This window comes from Canis lupus, chromosome 16 (genome assembly GCF_011100685.1).
Source record: "Canis lupus familiaris isolate Mischka breed German Shepherd chromosome 16, alternate assembly UU_Cfam_GSD_1.0, whole genome shotgun sequence".
NCBI classification, from domain to species: Eukaryota; Metazoa; Chordata; class Mammalia; order Carnivora; family Canidae; genus Canis; species Canis lupus.
The window spans coordinates 16,416,736-16,435,664 of record NC_049237.1 but is presented as its reverse complement, the minus strand read 5'-3'; the positions used below and the strand labels follow the sequence as shown (position 1 = coordinate 16,435,664).

Sequence of the window (18,929 nt, the reverse complement as noted above, 5' to 3'; positions counted from 1 at the left end):
ACCTGCGGGTGTCTAATTTGAGAGCCTCTTGGGCTTTGCTCCCTTCTCTCCTCCATCTGGGTTCAGCCATGGCCACCCAGGCTCCCCAGAGGAGGCAGAGGTGATGAGGAAGATCAACAATAAGCCAAGAGAAGAGGCTAAAAGGATGAGTAAATGGGAGGTTTGGAGACTGTCTGTGGCTTTCGGCTTGTCCCATCCTGGACAGGAGCTCCTTCTGCCCGCCCCCCGCCCCGTCCAATCCTTCCTCCCTTCTGGTCACCAGCCACTTTTCCTTGCCTCTCCTTAGCTCACCACCTCCCCCCACCACTGGTTGGCCTGTGGCTCAGCAAGGCTGGTGGCCGTGTCAGGGTCAGGCAGCCAGGGGCGTGGATCCCGTGAGGACTGGTGGGCATGGCGAGAAAGGGGAGGTCAGGGAAGCCTGCAGTCAGGGGGAGGGGGTGCAGAGAGAGGAGACCTGCAGGCAGGTCCTGAGCCCCGGTGGGAGGTGGCATGGATGGGGGGTGGCGAGCCCCCGGGTGCCCCGAACAGAGGATGCAGAACCACGTGATCCCCTGGCTCTGGCTCCTGCAGCAGGGGCTGGGGCAGGCCTCCAGCGTGGGGAAAGCACTCTGAACTGCATACAGCGAAGGCCACACACTGGTTTGGGCCTGGGGGTTCCACTGGCCTCCACTCCCTGTCCTGAAGGAACGGGCGCCCTCATAAGCCGTCTTTGAGGCCTCGCCTGAAGGGACGCCCAGAGGACACCCTCAGGAAGGAGCCACAGAGCTCCACAGACCAGTGGGCAGGGTCTGCGCCTGCGGGGTGGGCTCCCCCTCCTCCTCCTTGTCCTCACAGGCCGTCTGCTCTGCTTCTGACGGTCTGACTCCGAGAAGCCATTCCTTCAACCAAAAACCTAAGGTGGTGAACATGGTTAAAGACCCATGGTGAGGACCTGAACTCGTCCAGCCCCACAAGCCCCCACTTTGGGGGCTCCCAGAGGGTCTCAGAGCAAGGTCCCTGTCACAAATGCATGACTTCTGAGTGGAAGGGGACCACAGGCTTCCCTGCACCCCCCCTCCCCCCCGTGCGTCCTCGGAACGCTTTGGGCCATGAACACTGTGGGCCATTGGTGATGGTGACGTCTGGGAGGCAGGCCTCCCCTGCCTGTGTTCTCGCTGGAGAGGGGGGTGTGAACCCCCAAGGTGGCTGCGAGTGCTTCCAGAGGTTCTGGCTGATGGCACGGGAGACTGAGGGACCAGTCTTGGCTGGGAAGGTGTTTCTCCCCATCCTAGCCCCTGACACAGCCTGGAGCCTGGTCCTGGAGGGAGCCGTGCAGGGTGCAAGGGGACAGGAGGGAGCTGTGCCGATGCAAGGGGATGGGACTGAGCCGTACAGGATGCATTGGGTCAGGGCAGGGTTGCCTGACATTCCCGCTGAGCCTGTTGCCCCGTGGCTTCCCTTTGCCTCCCCACTCCCACCCCCACCCCATCCCCAGGGGGCAGGTATTCCCTCCTCCATGCCCTTGAACCTTGGCCACCTTCCTTTCCATTAGACTCCAGCAACTTTGAATTATCTCTACACGAGGCTGGTCTTTTGAGAGGCAGAGCTAGGCTCCTCCCATGAAGAATTTCCACACTGCCTCTTCCCCTGCCAGGTTCCACCCCTTGATCTCCGGAATCCAGATCAAAACGTAAACACCCCCGTGAAGGGGGGTGTGGGTTAGGCTCCTGACAGCCAGTGCTTTCTGCCGATGTGATGTGGGTGGCCCAAGGGGGGGCATGGGCGGAGAAGCGTGGGAACAGTTGGATGCTTGGCAGCCGCCTCTGCGTCTAGGGATCCCAGGTGTCATTAGATGGATGGCTGCACCTGACTGGTGAGGATCCCCTTCCCGTGTGGTCCTCGCTGCTCCAGGCCACCCGCCTGGTGTTCTATAATACCAGTTCGTACCATCTCCCAGGCCCCCTCACTTTACCCCCATCTGAGCCCCCCTGCACCCTGGGATGGCCGTTCTTTGTCACATACTGTTTCTCTGTGAGGAGCGTCTGGTCCCCTTGATGCTGCATAGTTGTGGTGTGCAGTTCCCAGGCCCGCATGTGGGGGAAGGTCCCTGCTGGGATCTCCCAATCGTTCGACACCATGGCAGTCACTGTGGGTCAGCCAGTGTGGCCTCAGGGCTTCTGAGCACCAGGCAGCCTGGCCTTTGCCTCAGCTGCTCTCCCAGCAGATGACCCAACTGCCTGCCCCCCATTAGCTCCTGCACAGCCAGCATATACTTGGGGGCCACTGGGCCCTTTTGTGCATCCAAACGCAGGGCATGATCCAATAACATTTATCAGAGATTTGTTTTATTGCACAATTGCTCACAGGCTGAGCAGCTTCTCTTGGCACCCGGGTCTGCGTCACCCCCACCCAGTGGGCAGGGAGCAGGTGGTGGGTGTGCTTGGCCATCTTGTCTCCCCACTGCCCGGGAGGCTCAGGCGCTCATGGTCCCCTACGGCAGAAGGCTGGGTCTGGTGTGTCCACCATTGTTTGGCCTTTTGGGGGAAAGGTCTGCTTTGTGTGGGTTCCTTCCTCAGTGCCTAACTCAGTTGGCCTGGAATCCTCAGACCAGAATGGAATCCCAGCAAATGAAGTTCAAAAGAGCACTCAAGGGCCTCTGTGGTGGTGGCATTTGGTTGCACCTATCTGTGGCGGCCCGAGAAAATGGCTTTCTGTCTGTGCTTCCTGTTCTGTCTCCTTCTTGGGCTCTGGGTGCCCTCTGCCCATCAGCCTTTGCCCATCAGCCTCCACTCATCAGCCTGTCCAAGGCCCATCAGCTCTCAGGGTCTCCTTTTCTGACTCCGGGCCCCTGTGGGACACAGTGTTTTGCCCTTTCTTCATCTGCTTCATGCTCCTGGCAGCCATGTGGTGCCGTACCTGCATCAGGGTCCCTACCCTGCCCCAGACTCAAACGCCAGCACTTGCTCAGCACTTCTGCCTTCTCTCCACAGAGCTCCCAGCACCCTGCACAGCATGGCCAACGTGGGGGTCACCTGCAGGGTTAGCCTTGCCAGTAGTTCCTAAACATGACTCTCCGCCTCTGTCCTCAGACTTGACCTTGACTCCATCTCACGTCCAACAGGCTGCTCCCCCTCCTGGCTATTTGTGCTACTTTTCTCTGGAGGGATAACAGTAGAAGGGTTCAGGCCATGGGCCCTGAGGTCCCCTGCCACCACCTACTGGTTCAGTGACCTTCACCCTGCCCCCAGCTGGCACCTCCTCCTGGCTTCAGGCTAGTGGTGCACAGCAAGTGATGGTGAGAGGCTGCCAGATGGTCTGCCCTGAGCAGGTCTGACTGTGCCGTTCCCTTGCTAAAAGCCTCAAAGAAGAGTGAAGTTCTTATACCACGTGCTGTGTCCCTCCGAAACTCGGCCCTGCCTCTCTGATGTGCCACAAATATCAAGCAACTACTCATGCCAAATTCGTGACAAGGAGTGTGGATCAGATATGCACAGGGTACTTCCTGTGTGCCAGGGATTGTGCCAGATGTTTCCCTGCTATGGACCCCAGCAGCTACATACCCCGTGAGCTGGCCTACGATCCCCACTGGATGCACAAGGACACTGAAGCTTAAGTCACTTGTCTACACTGCTGGAAACTAGCTAGGATTCAAACTCCTGTCTCTGTGTCCAGACTCCTTGCTTGTACCACCCTGTTATAGGATCCTCCCCTCACTCGCACCCCCCATGTCCACAGGCATGTCTACCGCCTGGAGAGCTTCTCCTTGGGGTTCAGAAAAATCCCAGAAAGCCTGAGTCCTATAGGTAGGGGGTGGATAGTGGCAAGACCAAAACCTCTGAAGACGGGGATCAGAGGATTAAATGCTTTTCCTATTAAATGGGTAAAGAAAAGCTTATCCTGTCTATAGGGAAACTTGCTTGCGTTATGTAGCTATTGCAGTGCACTGTGCCTGGCTTGAAAACTCACTCACTGGAGGGCCCAGCAGGGAGCCAGTCTGTGCACCCCGCTATGGCCACCCTTCAGCAGAGGGGGTCTCCACAAGGGCACAGCCTCCTGTAAGGAGCCGCAAGCCCAGTTTGGGATGCCCTCTGGTGGTGGGAGAGCTCTCAGGGGCCCTGGGTCCCAGGAGGCGCCCCGTGTGGACAGAGGCCAGAGCAGCACAGATGCTGCCTCTGGGCGAGTATACTCACCTAGCTTAGTGCACCTGTGGCCACCTGCCGTGTGGCACCCAGGGTCTCAGTGTGCTGATGGTTTCCTGCCCAGCCTCCTCCCTGCCCCATGAGCCCTGTGGACAAGCCACAATACTTCCCTACTGTGGGACCAGGTAGGCCCTGAGGTCCTTCTGGCTCCCTTGTGTCAAGTTTGCCACAGACCCAGCAGCAGCTGAATGTGCAGAGTGTGGTTCCCAAGCATCAGGGGTGGGCACGATGCCTGGTCTTACAGATAAGGAAAATGAGACACAACGAGACTAAGTAACTCAGGATGGCCCAGTGAAGGGTGAGCTGGGGTCACACCCATGCACTCAGGCTGCAGGTGCCAGCCCCTGAGCCCACCAGCAGGGTGCATTTGATACTCCTCAAAGTCTGTGAGCTGTGTGCCTTGGCTTGAAGTTATGGACAGAGTCCAGACATTTCTCAAACCGTCAGGGTCAAGTCATCAATGAAGTGTGCCTCAGAGGTTTTTGGCCTTGTTCACTTTCTTCCTGAGCTCTGTCAGCAAACCCAGGCGTCCCAATTCCACAGCAGCTTGGAGGTGAAAAATTCATTCTTCCCAGCACCAGGCTGTCCTCCAGATGGAGCCCCAAGCCCACCATGTTTCAGATCGTAGAGATACCAGTTTCTTCCTTCAATGAGGGCCAAGAGAACATCACGCCAGTGTAGTCAGACCTCGAGAAAGACAAATGTGAGGTTTTAGGACATAAAGGCCAGAGGACAGACCCACAGATAGGATAAAGGGGAAGGTGCATTGTCTTGAGCCATTTTGCTGCCTTTCCTGTCCTGCCCTTCTCTCCAGGAACCTATTCTAGAGAGCCGGATTATGTCAGTAGACCTCTGGGTGGGGCCGACAAGCCTGTAGATGGGCCACCCTTGGGTCAGGTGCTTTCCTCCAGACCACGGGGTGGCCACCTATGTTTGTACAAGAGCTCAGGGCTGTTTCTGGTGCAGGGTGCCTGGGAGGAGCAGCCTGGTGATAGAGGACATTGGGAGCGACAGCTACGGAAGGGAAAGATCCAGTTCAGGGCCGAGGTCTGTGTGCTGTGTGCTCAGAGTGACCCATCCGTTTGTCTGTCTCTCCTCAGGTGGACAGCCCCTGCAGCTCGGGCAGCCCCTCCAAAGGGTTCTTCTCCAGAGGCCCCCAGCACCGGCCCTCCAGCCCCGTGTCTGCTCCTGTGAGGCCCAAGACCAGCCCTGGCTCTCCCAAAACTGTGTTCCCATTCTCCTACCAGGAGTCTCCACCCCGCTCCCCACGCCGCATGAGCTTCAGTGGGATCTTTCGCTCCTCCTCCAAAGAATCTTCCCCCAACTCCAACCCGTCTACCTCACCGGGGGGCATCAGGTTCTTCTCTCGCTCCAGAAAAAGTAAGACATTGATGCTATGGTTTCAGGTGGGTGCTGGGGTGCTAGGGGACCTCCCTAGAGCCAGTTTGCCACAGTGCCATTTGCAGGGTGCCCAGGCCAGCCAGGTTGCTGTCGGTGACTTGATGTTGAGTAAATATGGCCTGTGTGTCCTCCAAGGACAGTTCTCTTTCCAGAATATTGTCAGTTTCCACCTATATCTTGCGTCCTACACTAAGCCATCGGTGTGGGGGTAACTGCAAACCTCCCAATACTCGCAGTGTGGCTTGTGAGAACAGCCACATGAGACCTTGGCCCATAGCCTACCCCGGAATCAGTAGCAGCAGCAAGCTAAGCTTTGGCACATACCCGGGGCCAGAGGGCCCAGACCTTGGTTCGCTCTGCCAAACGTGGCCCTCACTGCCTGTGACTTGGTTTTGCGGGGTTTGAATGTACCTGTTTCTGACAGATCCTGACTTTCTGTTTTGGGCGCTGGGCAGCTGGGGTTGGTTTACTAGAGAAACAAGGAAAAGGAAGTGTGTGTTTGAGAGTTCTTTAGGCTCATGACTAACTGTGATCTAAGGATAAATCATATAAAATTCTCAGTTGAGCATGGTTGATCATATCTGGAAGTATAATAGGCAAGCCATAGAGTAGATGGAGTTTATTTTCTCCTTCCACGTGTCTTAGGGCATCTCCCCATGCCTTCTGTTTCTGTCTGGTGACGTAGAAAACTCCTACTTGGTACTGCAGTGACTTGGAAAACAAACTTGCCCGTGGGCATCAGAGGTTCCAGGTAGTCTTCCTTTCTTTCCAGATTGCATTTACACTCAGGACCTGCAGGTTAGAGCATCACCTGATCTGCATGGTCTGGGCCCGAGTATAAATCCAGCATCCATGACTTATGGAGACTGGGGGGGTGGGGTGGGGTATTGTTGACAGTACCTCTAAAGTCATCTCCACCAGTGACCGGACCTAAGCGTAAATGCACAAATGTCATATGACAGAGTGGCCCTCTAGCAGACATGACTGAGTGACATACAGTTGGGAACCATGTATACAAAGCCTAGGAGGATGGTGTGTGTCCTGGTGCTGATGTCCTAATGCTCTAGAGAGCATCCCCAGCTCTCTTGAGAGAGATCCCAAAATTCTCAAATATCCCCTAAGAGGAGGGAATGTCAGACAGATCTACATCAGGGTGTCTTGTTTCTTCAGTGGTGGCTCATGCCTGTGTTGGTTATAACAGAACTACGTTGTGTTAGCCTTCTGGGGCTGCCATAGCAACTGCGTGGTTTGAATAACAGAAATTTACACCCTTACGTTTCTGGAGGCCAGAAGTCTAAGATCAAGATAGTGCTCCTTCTGCAGGGTCCAGGGAAGAATCCCCGTTCCATATCTTCCTCTTGGCTTCTGGTGTCGCCAGCAATCCTCAGTACCCCTTGGCTTATAGAAGCATCACTCCAATCCCTGTCTCTCCCTGTGTCATCACATGCCATCTTTCCTTCATGTATCTGTGCTCCTCTTCTTATAAGAGATAAATCTGGGATTAACAGCACGTCCTACTCTAGAATGAGCTCATCTCATCGTAATGAATCACATCTGCAATGTCCCTCTTTTCAAAAAGGTCACATTCTGAGGCTCCTGGAAAGGCATGACTTTGGGGGACACTATCCAGGCCAGGACACAGGTTATATAGGAAAAGCCAAGATGTACAGTTCACACCGTGGGCTGGGGATGGAGAGGATTTGTGGGTGTAGAATGGCCAGCCTGTGAAGACCAGGGTCGTTTCTGAAGGTAGAAAAGAGCAGTAAAGATACGGGATCTAGGAGAGTGGGGTGTTGGGTACTGAAGATGGACCAGTGTTTCAGCCCCCTGGGAAGCCTGAGCCCATGCTGCCTTTTTCTGTTTGGCATTTTAAAAGGTTCTTCAGTGTTCTTGGCCAGAAAGTACTGTTTCAAAGGTCTGTCTTCTAAGATGCTATGGAATAGGCATAGCTTGTCAAGGCTCCTCTCTACCATCTGGCTAGGCAGCTGTAGACAGAGCTCAGGAAGGCTCTGATTGGCTGTGGCTGCGCATGAAGACAAGCATTGATTAGATGGGGGTGGGTGCTTGGCTTCTCCACAGAAGGGATGGGGAGGGGATGTTCTTCTCTGGGAGGGGATGTTCAGACCAGAGTCGGCCTGGTCCCGGGACAACTGACAGTGCTACTGCCCTTGAACCACTGAGCCCTGGCCCTTGGCTTTCTTCACATGGAAGCCAACCCTGCCAGCCCTGTCAATGAAGGGGAGGGTGCCCTGCTTCACTGGGAGGATCCTCTGGACACCTTGCCACTTGGTCTTCAAGTGTGCTCGCAGGAGACTTGCTCAGGGGGGTATGCAGTCTCTTGCTTTTCCTCATACGAATCACTTCCTGGATCTAGGTACCCAGACTCTGTCTTTCTCCCCAGTACTGATTTCATAAGATCAAGCCTGAAAGAAATGTCATTCATCAGTGTGCATGGAGGGTCTTTCTGAGGAACAGCCTACGAAACCCTCTGTGTCCATTGGAAGAGAATCACAAAGGGATTGTTCATTCCATGAGGCCCCTGGGAGACATTTCCTGTCCAGTCTTGGTACCAAGAATAGCTGAGCTTATGAGCACTTGGGTTGTTTTGTTTGTAATGGACACTGATCGTGTAACAGCTCTGTTGCCCACTGGAAGTCTCAGAGCTGCCTTTGTACAAGGGGCGTAGAGGGTGCATCTTCAGCCTCGTTTCTGAATCCAGTTTTGGTCCCCATCCTTGACTTTCATACCACTTTTTTTAAAATAAGGAAGACAACTTATTGGAAGGATTTGGGGGGTATTTATAGAATTCGGGGAAGAGCTGACTGCTCAGGACTCAGGAAGGGAGGGAACCGGGCTGGCTCTGTGGGCCTTGGCAGCAAGAATTCATGGATCTTTCCATGAGATCCAGAGAATTCCTAGTCTCTGCATCTCTCCACTTGCCATGCTCTCCACTTGTCATTATAGGCTATCTGATTAGCCCAGTTAGGGTCTCTGAACCAATCGGTTGTGGGGGGAGAAGGCAGATCCTGGAGCAAAAGCAGAATGACCAATGAGCCCCCCACTCCCCAGAATATGGTCAGGAGGTTTCCCAGAGAAGAGCCCAGCTGGCAACCTAATAGGCAGCTCTAACATTTTACTCTCCCAGTGCCTGGCATGCGTGGGCATGCGCAGCCTCCCTTTTTACGAAGACACCTCATGGAATTCCATCCAGTCACCCTATGTACACTCATAAGTGTGCACACTGCTTCCTCAGCAGGAGGCAACCCTGCGTCATGTCCAGCCATCACAACTAAGGATGCTTTCCAAGTCCTGCATCTCAAAGCCATGCCCATTTTTCCTCACATTCTGTCTGCAACCTGTCTTTCTATTATATGACTTAGGGCCCATATAGTGGACAGAGCGTCCAAAAGTTCAGCAGCTCCCCAGGTGGCACTGACCTATACTCAAGCTTGATAAACACTGTTATCAATTATCAGGGGCAAAGAAAGAAGACAGAAATTATGACCACACTCATCTTCAAGGGGGAAATAAAGAAAGAAAAGGAGATAATTCAGGCCTGAGAACAAGAAAGGGATAGAGATGGGGGCTATAGTTCCACATGCCACATTTGGTCTTGGGACCAGCAATTTCCTAGGCTGGCTGGTGTTCCCAGGGAAGAGAACCAGATCTTTGTTCTAGAAGGATCTCACCTTGTGGAGGACCTGCTGGTCTGAAATGGCTCCCGTTTCCCACTCCCTCACATCTACTGGTCCAGTGGTATATTGATTCGAGACACATCTTGGGGATTCTGGGTTTTTAATCATATTGCTTCTAGCCCTGCTATATAGTAGCAAACCTGTTTCTCTTCATAGCCAGGGTCTTAACCCCACCCAAAACAATAATCTACTTTTCTGCCTCTTCCTCTAATACGGTTGCTGGCAAACGACAACCTGGGAACAAAATGTAGCCTGCCACCTGGTTTTCTAAATAAAGATTCATTGAAACAGTCACACCGATTTGCTTCTTTGGACTGGCTGCTCTCATGTTGGCAACAGCAGGATTTGGCAGTTGCAGTGGAGACCTTATAGCCCACAAAGTCTGAAATGTTTGGACCTTGTCTAGTACCTCAGAAAGTCTGAAGTGGCCAGGTGGGACCTTCAACTTTATGGTCAACTAATATTCGACAAAGGAGGAAAGACTATCCACTGGATAAAAGACAGTCTCTTCAATAAATGGTGCTGGGAAAATTGGACATCCACATGCAGAAGAATGAAACTAGACCACTCTCTTGCACCATACACAAAGATAAACTCAAAATGGATGAAAGATCTTAATGTGAGATAAGATTCCATCAAAATCCTAGAGGAGAACACAGGCAACACCCTTTTTGAACTTGGCCACAGTAACTTCTTGCAAGATTCATCCATGAAGGCAAGAGAAACAAAAGCAAAAATGAACTATTGGGACTTCATCAAGATAAGAAGCTTTTGCACAGTAAAGGATACAGTCAACAAAACTCAAAGACAACCTACAGAATGGGAGAAGATATTTGCAAATGACGTATCAGATAAAGGGCTAGTTTCCAAGATCTGTAAAGAACTTATTAAACTCAACAGCAAAGAAACAATCCAATCATGAAATGGGCAAAAGACATGAACAGAAATCTCACAGAGGAAGACATAGACATGGCCAACATGCACATGAGAAAATGCTCTGCATCACTTGCCATCAGGGAAATACAAATCAAAACCACAATGAGATACCACCTCACACCAGTGAGAATGGGGAAAACGAACAAGGCAGGAAACAACAAATGGTGGAGAGGATGTGGAGAAAGGGGAAGCCTCTTGCACTGTTGGTGGGAATGTGAACTGGTGCAGCCACTCTGGAAAACTGTGTGGAGGTTCCTCAAAGAGTTAAAAATAGACCTGCCCTACAACCCAGCAATTGCACTGTTGGGGATTTACCCCAAAGATTCAGATGCAATGAAACGCCGGGACACCTGCACCCCAATGTTTATAGCAGCAGTGTCCACAAGAGCCACACTGTGGAAGGAGCCTCGGTGTCCATCGAAAGATGAATGGATAAAGAAGATGTGGTCTCTGTATACAATGGAATATTACTCAGCCATTAGAAATGACAAATACCCACCATTTGCTTCGACGTGGATGGAACTGGAGGGTATTATGCTGAGTGAAATAAGTCAATCAGAGAAAGACAAACATTATATGGTCTCATTCATTTGGGGAATATAAAAAATAGTGAAAGGGAATAAAGAGGAAAGGAGAAAAAATGAGTGGGAAATATCAGAAAGGGAGACAGAACATAGAGACTCTTAACTCTGGGAAACGAACTAGGGGTGGTGGAAGGGGAGATGGGCGGGGGATGGGGGTGACTGGGTGACGGGCACGGAGGGGGGCACTTGACGGGATGAGCACTGGGTGTTATACTATATGTTGGCAAATTGAGCACCAATAAAAAAAAATTTATAAAAAAGATAAAGTGGCCACGTGACAGTAGAAGCTTCCGAAATGGTGAATCTTTATCTTCGAGAAGATTTTTTCAGAACTGGATCTTGCCTTTGGAAATAAGGAAAGCTCAGTCCCTATATTCATGAACTCAAATAATAAGATCAAAGTTTTTAAAAATGATCATAAAATAATTTTGCACAGTCAGCATGGAGAGGTTTCTGTCTGGCCTTCACACAAAAGAGGACCTGCCATTAAAACCGAATTCCTGACATTTCCTCGAGGCCCTCCAGCTGGGACAAATTGTCATGGATATCCGTCTATCCATCAGGCCTCACTCTCTGCCTCCTGAGAAGGTCGATGTTGGACCCGATCCCTGCCTCAGTGGGGGAAGAAGCCGCCGCCATCCCGCCAGCTTGCAGCTGCTTTCTTTGCTGCCATCCCCAGCCTGTGGCTTCGCCCAGGTGACCTTCTAACAAGCCCTGTTGATCACGTTTTATGTTCCTCATCTCAGGCTCCTCTAAGACCTGCACCTGCAGGGACCAGCACCATCCTACTTGGTCCTTCCATGGAGCTCATTCTTTTCCACCTCTTAGCAGCTGTAGCCACAGTGGGAAAGCTTCTCCCGAGCTCACTGGGCCTGTGGTCTTTCTCCAGGATTCCTGTCCTCCACTGGTAAAAGGGCACACTTTCTCATGGAATTCATTTCAGCATAGGAATCGCTGGGGAGTCCTGAGGTCCATTCTCCAGACTGCAGCTGGAGTGTGGCCACCGGGCTGGCCCCGGGTACAGGGGGTGGCCTTCTAGCTCCCAGCCCCATGCCCAGGTGGATGGCTTCTACCTGGTCATGTCTGCAGACACAAGACTTCCCTTGTTTAGTTCCTGTGCCCCACAGGATCCTCGAGCCAATCCCACCGCCCTATTTCTAACTTACAGTTTCCAGGTATATTCTATATCCCCTTGTAAAGCGTTGAATCCTTTATGGAGCAAGGCAGGCTCTGAATTATGAGGACATAAACTTTCATTTTCTTGATGATGCTTTTGAAACTGGGCAAGATTCGGTTGTGTGGGATCTATACCATGCTCCACTTGACTGAGAACTATAGAACTAAGTGGATTCTCTCACCCCGTGAACACTTTGATGTTAGTCATTATGACTTAACCCAGATCTCTCACCTCATCTGACATTTCTTTTTTGAAGCCCAATGTGGGGCTTGAACTCACGACCCTGAGATCAAGACCTGAGCTGAGATCAACAGTCAGATGCATAATCGACTGAGCGACCCAGGCTCCCCTCCCCTGACTTCTCAAGAAGAGTTCCCTTCTTTTCTTTGGACTCCCAAGATTTTATCTCCCAGGCTCCTTTCCAAACCTTCTGAGAGGAAAAAAGTGTGCATTTTGTTCAAAGGGAGATATTTCTCTGGGGAGCATTGACATTTCCATCAGAAACAAAGACCTTGTTTTGGCTTCATCCCAAAGAAAGATTTTTTGATTGTGAAGTTGAGGATCTGGAGCCCTAGTGGCTCAGCCTAGTGGCTCAGCTCTAAACAACCATCAGCCTCCGGATAAATCAGGTCCTGGGTACTTCTACTGGGGAAGGGTCCTGGAAATGTGACAGGGCGGTTAGGCAGTTCACTTCCACACCCATATTGACCCGATTTGTTATGGTTATGGGTGATGGGGGAGAATGAGGCCTGATTGCCCTCCCCTGGACTCGCTGGGAAAATGGGACAGGGAAGAAGCCAGTCATCCTGAAACAGGAGAGCCTGTGTGCACACCCTGGACAATTTCTCTTTCCTTCAACAACAAGGAACACTGATCCTCACATTTGGGGAAGTCTTGAAAACTGCCTTCAGAATTGTAATCTGTTCTTAAGGATGTTTTTAGAGATGGGCAACCTTTGTCTTTTGAGGATGGATGTCTTTTCTCATGATGAAGGGATCTCTTTGGGCAAATAATCTTTTGGCTCAAAAGTTAGGATAAAGAGGGCAGCCCGGGTGGCTCAGTGGTTTAGCGCCGCCTGCAGCCCAGGGTGTGATCCTGGAGACTCGGGATTGAGTCCTGCATTAGGCTCCCTACATGGAGCCTGCTTCTCCCTTTGCCTGTGTCTGTGTCCCTCTCTTTCTCTCTGTGTCTCTTATGAATAAATAAATAAAATCATTTAAAAAAAAGTTAGGTTAAAGATATGATAATAGAAATGCTAAAGCACAACCTCGACACTGCTTTTCTTATTAAATGTAAATGACTTGGGGTAGGGAGCACAGACTTACACTTGCAGCAGGACACCAACTGGTTTCTCCACAGTGAATCCTTGACTCTTTGGTTCACGTGGCTCTTTTTTTTTTTTTTAAGATTTTATTTATTTATTCATAGACACACAGAGAGAGGCAGAGACACAGGCAGAGGGAGAAGCAGGCTCCATGCAGGGAGCCCGATGTGGGACTCGATCCCGGGTCTCCAGAATCACACTCCAGGCTGCAGGCAGCGCCAAACCGCTGTACCGGGGCTGCCAGGTTCACGTGGCTCTTAACTCGCTTCTCTTTGTCCTGTCCCACCTAGGGACTGTCCTTCTGATGTGATGTCACCATCCACAATGTGAGGTTTGGGGATAAAGTTTTCTCTGCTTTCATTCCTAGTGATGGCAGAGCAGAAAACCCTCTAATAGAGGTTATTTTCAACGTGGATCCTTCTTTTTTTTTCTTTCCCTTTGAACCCCACTTAGGGACTCTAAGCAAAGTTAGGGCCAGTAAGAAGCTAGAGGACCCTGCCCATCTTGAAGAAGCTCCGTGTTGACACCTGGCTGGTTAAATGCGTTAAGTCACAACCAGCATGGAGGCATTGATGTTAATATGGTTTCTGTCCCTTTCCCTCACCCCTCAGTGGCTCTCTAACCTGCCATGATATTCAACATCCCTACCAGTCCCAGATTACTGGGGACAGAATGAGGTTCTGGCCTTCGTACTGAAGATACCTTTGTCCTGGGGGTTACCTTTGGGGTATGTGCTGGATGGGGCAGTTGTTGGAGGTCCCAGGAGAGCCAGAGAGGTGTCTGAGGCCTAACTATTCACTGACACAGAAGCATTTTAATCTTTTCAACCGGGCTGGAGCATTGCTGGCCAGACATTGGCTCTCCTAACACATTCTACCAACTGTCCTGTTAGCATTGGGGTCTTAGAGAATCATCAGCTTTTTCTTTCTCCTCTGAATGGCTTTGGCTCAGAGACTAGTCTGTGGCCAGCAGAGTCTCTGTGCAGATACAGAGTGGGGACCCAGGCCCCTTCTCCCGGGACACCTGCTGCCAGGTGTTAGTTAACAGGCAGGTGGGCTACAACCACTCTGACTTGACCTGCTGTCCTCCATCAGAGGAGACCTAGTTTGGAAGAAAGTCAAATGCAAACCAAGCGAGGGGTGAAAGTCCTGAGAGACCATTTCTGACACCTGGGAGGAGGAGGCAGCTTCCTGGAAAGTGAATTTTGTTATGGCCTCCTCCCACCATATACCACCCTCCCCATTTCCCACCTATTATGGTTTACTCCAGAATTTCTGCACGATCCCCAAGCCTCCAGTAAAAGGAGATGGTTTCTGATCAATGCTATTGTTTGCCATGAGGGATGCTTGAACATACTTGAGACCTATAGCCACCTGCTTTCTCAATGTCATTCTGAGTTTGCGTGAGAATCAATAATGGCATCTTGTGATCTTTCTAGACGCTGGGGGAAGGGGTTGAGTACTCTGTTTTGTGGACTATTGTGCTGCTATTCATGTGGCGGCATGAAGGAAGAAGCTGAAATTGAGTCTGGAAGTGTTGTTTTATTGTAGTTCCTGGAGGTACATTAGTAGCCTGCAGGCTCTGCACACAGCAGACAGCAGACACCCGAAACCACCCTCGAGTGAATTGTCCATCTATGCTAATAAGCATTAGATCTAGTTGCAAAGGCCAGGGGCAGCATCAGGTTAGCAGGGCCTGTAATTCCTACGCACCAAGGGGTCATGTAGGAAATAAAGTCAAGTTACCAGGCAAGGACCAGTTGGAGAATCCGGTAGGATAAATAATCTATTTCAGACACTATTAGGTAGATTAGAAAACTATACGAGTTCATTTAATCTTTATAATAACTTTGGTGGGTTTACCTGTGTCCCTGCCAAAGAGATATGTTTAGGTCCAAACCCCCATATCTCTCTATTTAACAGAAAAAAAGATTTTAATTATTTATTTATGAGAGACACAGAGAGAGAGACAGAGACATAGGCAGAGGGAGAAGTAGGTTCCATGCAGGGAGCTTGATGCGGAACTCAATCCCAGGACCCTGGGATCACAACCTGAGCCAAAGGAAGATGCTCAACTGCTGAGCCACCCAGGTGCCCCTGAGCTCCCATATCTCTGAGTGTGTGACCTTTATAGAAATGAAGCCATGACAGATACAACTAGTTAAGATAAAGTCCTACTAGAGTAGGCTGGGTGCCAAATGCAACATGATGAGTGTTTTATAAGAAGATGGGGATGTGAAGATGGGCACAAGGTGTGAAGCCATGTGACAAAAGCAGAGATTGGAGAGATGCGTCTACCAGCCGAGGGATGCCAGGGGCTTGCTACCAGCAGCACCGGAAGCTGAGGAGGCAAGGAGCATCCCCCACAGCTTTTTTGATTCAGCCTTCTGGCCTGCAGACCGTAAGGTACTTAGTTACTGGGACCCTCCATGGGACAGCAAGGCCTCTCATAGGGAGGAAATAGGTGTTCGTGTCAGGTGCGGCTCAGGATCTTTACGTCACAAGGACATTTCCAGGGAGGGAAATTGCCACGTGACTCAGACGCCCCCACTCTGGGGAAGAAGAAGGCTGGTCTTGAGACCAGTTCCTCTTGGCCTCACCTCAAAATCACGGGTGATTTTCAAAAGCACAGTTTCAGTAGCTGGGCAAGGAAGGAGAGCGTGTTAATTGGCCAAGGGGTTGAGTAGGAGATGCCTTCTTTAAAGGCGTGTGGGTTGGATGGGAAGGGGGGCAGGGGGTGGCAGAAGCCTGGTGCACCCCCATATGCGAGCTCCTCTTCTTCACCCCACCCCTCCCCGCAGCAGGGTTGGGACTACAGGAAGGGGTTTCTACCAAAGGGGGTGACAGGACAGGATGTTGCTTCTTTCCCATGTGCATCTACAAGGCTGGAGGCGAAGAAAACCATATGCCAAGGATGCAGGAGGCTGAGGATTCAAGAGGCCAAGGGCGCAGGAGGCCGAGGGTGCGGGAGGCTGAGGGTGCAGGAGGCATTCAGCCCAGATCTGGCTGCTCGGTGGCAAGGGCAGCCGGGGCCAGCAGCCTCCCTGCCTAGGAATGGCAACCTGAGCCAAAGAAACCCTTTCTGTGTCAACCCCCTGAGAACCCGGAGCTCATTTCTTGCTGTGGCCAAGCTGAGCCTGTCCTGGCAAATAGAGATGGACTGGTAGCAAATGGGATGGGTTAGGGTTAAAGTTTTGGATTGGCCTGTTTACTCCAAGATAGGAGAGATGAGTACATTTACAAGCTGAGAGGCAAGGAGCCAATGAGGGGACTCCCAAAATACACGGGCGGGTTGTGATGGGGGCAAGGACATGAGTCCATCTCTGGTGTTGGCTCCTATTCTCCAGTAGACTGCTGGGCTTTTGCTGTGGGGACACCTGTTTGCCCTCATGGCCCTGACCAGGCCATTTGTCCCCCTGGAGCTACCATCACCCTGCTTCAGGCATCTGGACCGTCTGGGCTGCTCGGGGATTTGCACTGCTGGTGTGTGGATGTCCTCTTTGCACCATGAAGACACATTTTTGCACATTTGCACAGTTTTTTTTTTTTTGTTTTTGTTTTTTTTGCATTTTGCATTTTGCACATTTCCTCACTAGCATGGGTGCCGGGCCTTTCCTGCTGCTGCCACAGCATTTAGCAGTGCACTCTTAGCACAGACTCAAGTTCAGGTCTGCACGCAGAGCCTGCATCTGCCTCATGGCACCCCTGCAAGGCAGCTGCTTATCCCTGCCACACGTGCCTCATTCAGGGTCACAAAGCTCAGTGGTGGCGCCGGTGCACATAAGCTGGTCTGCCCAGAATGCAGCAGGTGCTAAGCACCCGTCCCTTTCCTGAGGACTCCAGGATTTTGCTGCTAAGATGAGCCAGCCAGCCCCTCTGATCTCACTGAATCAACTCTGCCTCTCAGTGGCAGCTTCTCTGTGGGGCCCTGAGGAGCTCTCATGTACGGTCAGTCTTTCCTCTGCCTGTTTGGGCCTTACATGCACATATGTCTCTTAGAGCATGTGCACACATCTGTGTAAATACCGTCAGATAGTTAAGCCCCCTTCATCCATTAGGCACATTCTTAGAAATGTTTTCCTGCCTGTTGCTGAGATCATCTCTGGCTGTGGAGACATGGACAGGTGGCCATGCTGCCCTTGGCTGCTCTGTGCAGCCCCTTTCTCTTATTTTTTCTGCCACCCGTCCCTTGCCCGCTTCCTTCTCCAAAGTTCCAACTATGGTTTCCTCCTTAGCGGGTGTTGGAGGACTCTGAGAACCCATCTGACAGCTGCTCCCCCCATTCTTCACAACAGAGCCTGGTTTTATTCAGAGCCCAGCCCAGGGCAGGACTTATGATTGGTTTAATTCAGTTGGAATTATCCTTTCCCATTTGGGGAAGTGCCTGGCTTCGGGGTTGCTGGCCTTGAGGGGGACCCCAGGGACTTCTGTCTTGCCAACAAAATGTAAGGAGAACTCTGTGGGGGATCATAGGAAAGGCACCTCCCACAACAGAAGAGACACATGGGGACTGATACCCTGTCCTTACTTTGACTGTGGTGTGAGGATGTGGTTTCTAGAGCCATGGCCACCAGCTTGGGACCATGGCCAACGTGCAAGATGATGGAACAGGAAGGTGGGAATGTAATCCTCCGTGCAGTCTGCATCACTGAGCTCAGTGTTCTAGGTAATAGACATCCTTGTAGCTTAGTCTCTTTTAAGTTATATTTTTCTGTGATACGTCGTTAAAGGGTCCTGGCTGATACACATCTCTTTGGTGACAGAGGTGAGATTCATCCCGATGGCAGCCAAGTAAAGCTGGGGGAGCTAATCCAGAATATTCCAGATGGAGGGCTGAGGGGAGGAGAATTGGAGCACAGACAGCCTTTAATCCCCCGCCCCCCCAAAAGAAAAACAGAGCAGGGGACAAGGGCCGATGGGGGTGGGTGCTGTTTCGGGTAGGGGGATGGGGGAAGGAGCAGTCCCATTAAGAGTCCATCACTGAGCCAGGGAAGGGCTGTGTAGACATCTTAACAGGAGGGAATGCGCTATGCAGGTTGGCGGAAGCCTCGCTCTATATGCCAGTTCCCAGCTTTATTTTTTAAAGATTTTTAAAGATTTTTACTTATTTATTCATGAGAAACAGAGAGAGAAAGAGGCACAGACACAGGCAGAGGGAGGAGCAGGCTCCATGCAGGGAGCCCGACGTGGGACTCAATCCCGGGTCTCCAGGATCTCGCCCTGGGCTGAAGGCAGCGCTAAACCGCTGCGCCACCCGGGCTGCCCAGTTCCCAGCTTTATTATTATTTTTCTTCCCAGACTCACCCTCCACGAAGTCAATGAACGAGTGAGCTTATCAGGCAGACATCTGGCGAGGCCTGATGGTTTTGAGATCTGCCTTCTGGAAACTCACGTTTTCTATGTGCCACCCCCTTCCGCGGTTTCCTTTAAAAAGAAAAATTTACTTCTGTAAAGTTCCCACGTAGTGTTGGGTGCCCGGAGGGGCTCTGAAGGGGTGGCCACGTCACCGTAGCCAAAGTCTCAGGCCAGCTGGTCCACCTGGGACCGCAGCCGAAAGAAGGCCGCCCCTGTTAAATCTCTCCCACGTGCAAGAGGGGGTTAGCATATGCCCTCCTTTTGCCTATATATCCTGGAC

General features: G+C 51.5%; 1 protein-coding gene across 2 annotated transcripts in view; it reads left to right on the top strand.

Annotated features, from left to right (window-relative positions):
• PRKAG2 (protein kinase AMP-activated non-catalytic subunit gamma 2) overlaps positions 1-18,929 on the top strand; it is a 265,492-nt gene that overhangs the window by 77,351 nt on the left and 169,212 nt on the right. For both annotated transcript variants that reach the window (XM_038559767.1, XM_038559766.1), the window contains exon 3: positions 5,279-5,558. In XM_038559767.1, coding sequence (XP_038415695.1) covers positions 5,279-5,558 — 280 coding nt within the window. The remainder of the gene's footprint in view (positions 1-5,278; positions 5,559-18,929) is intronic.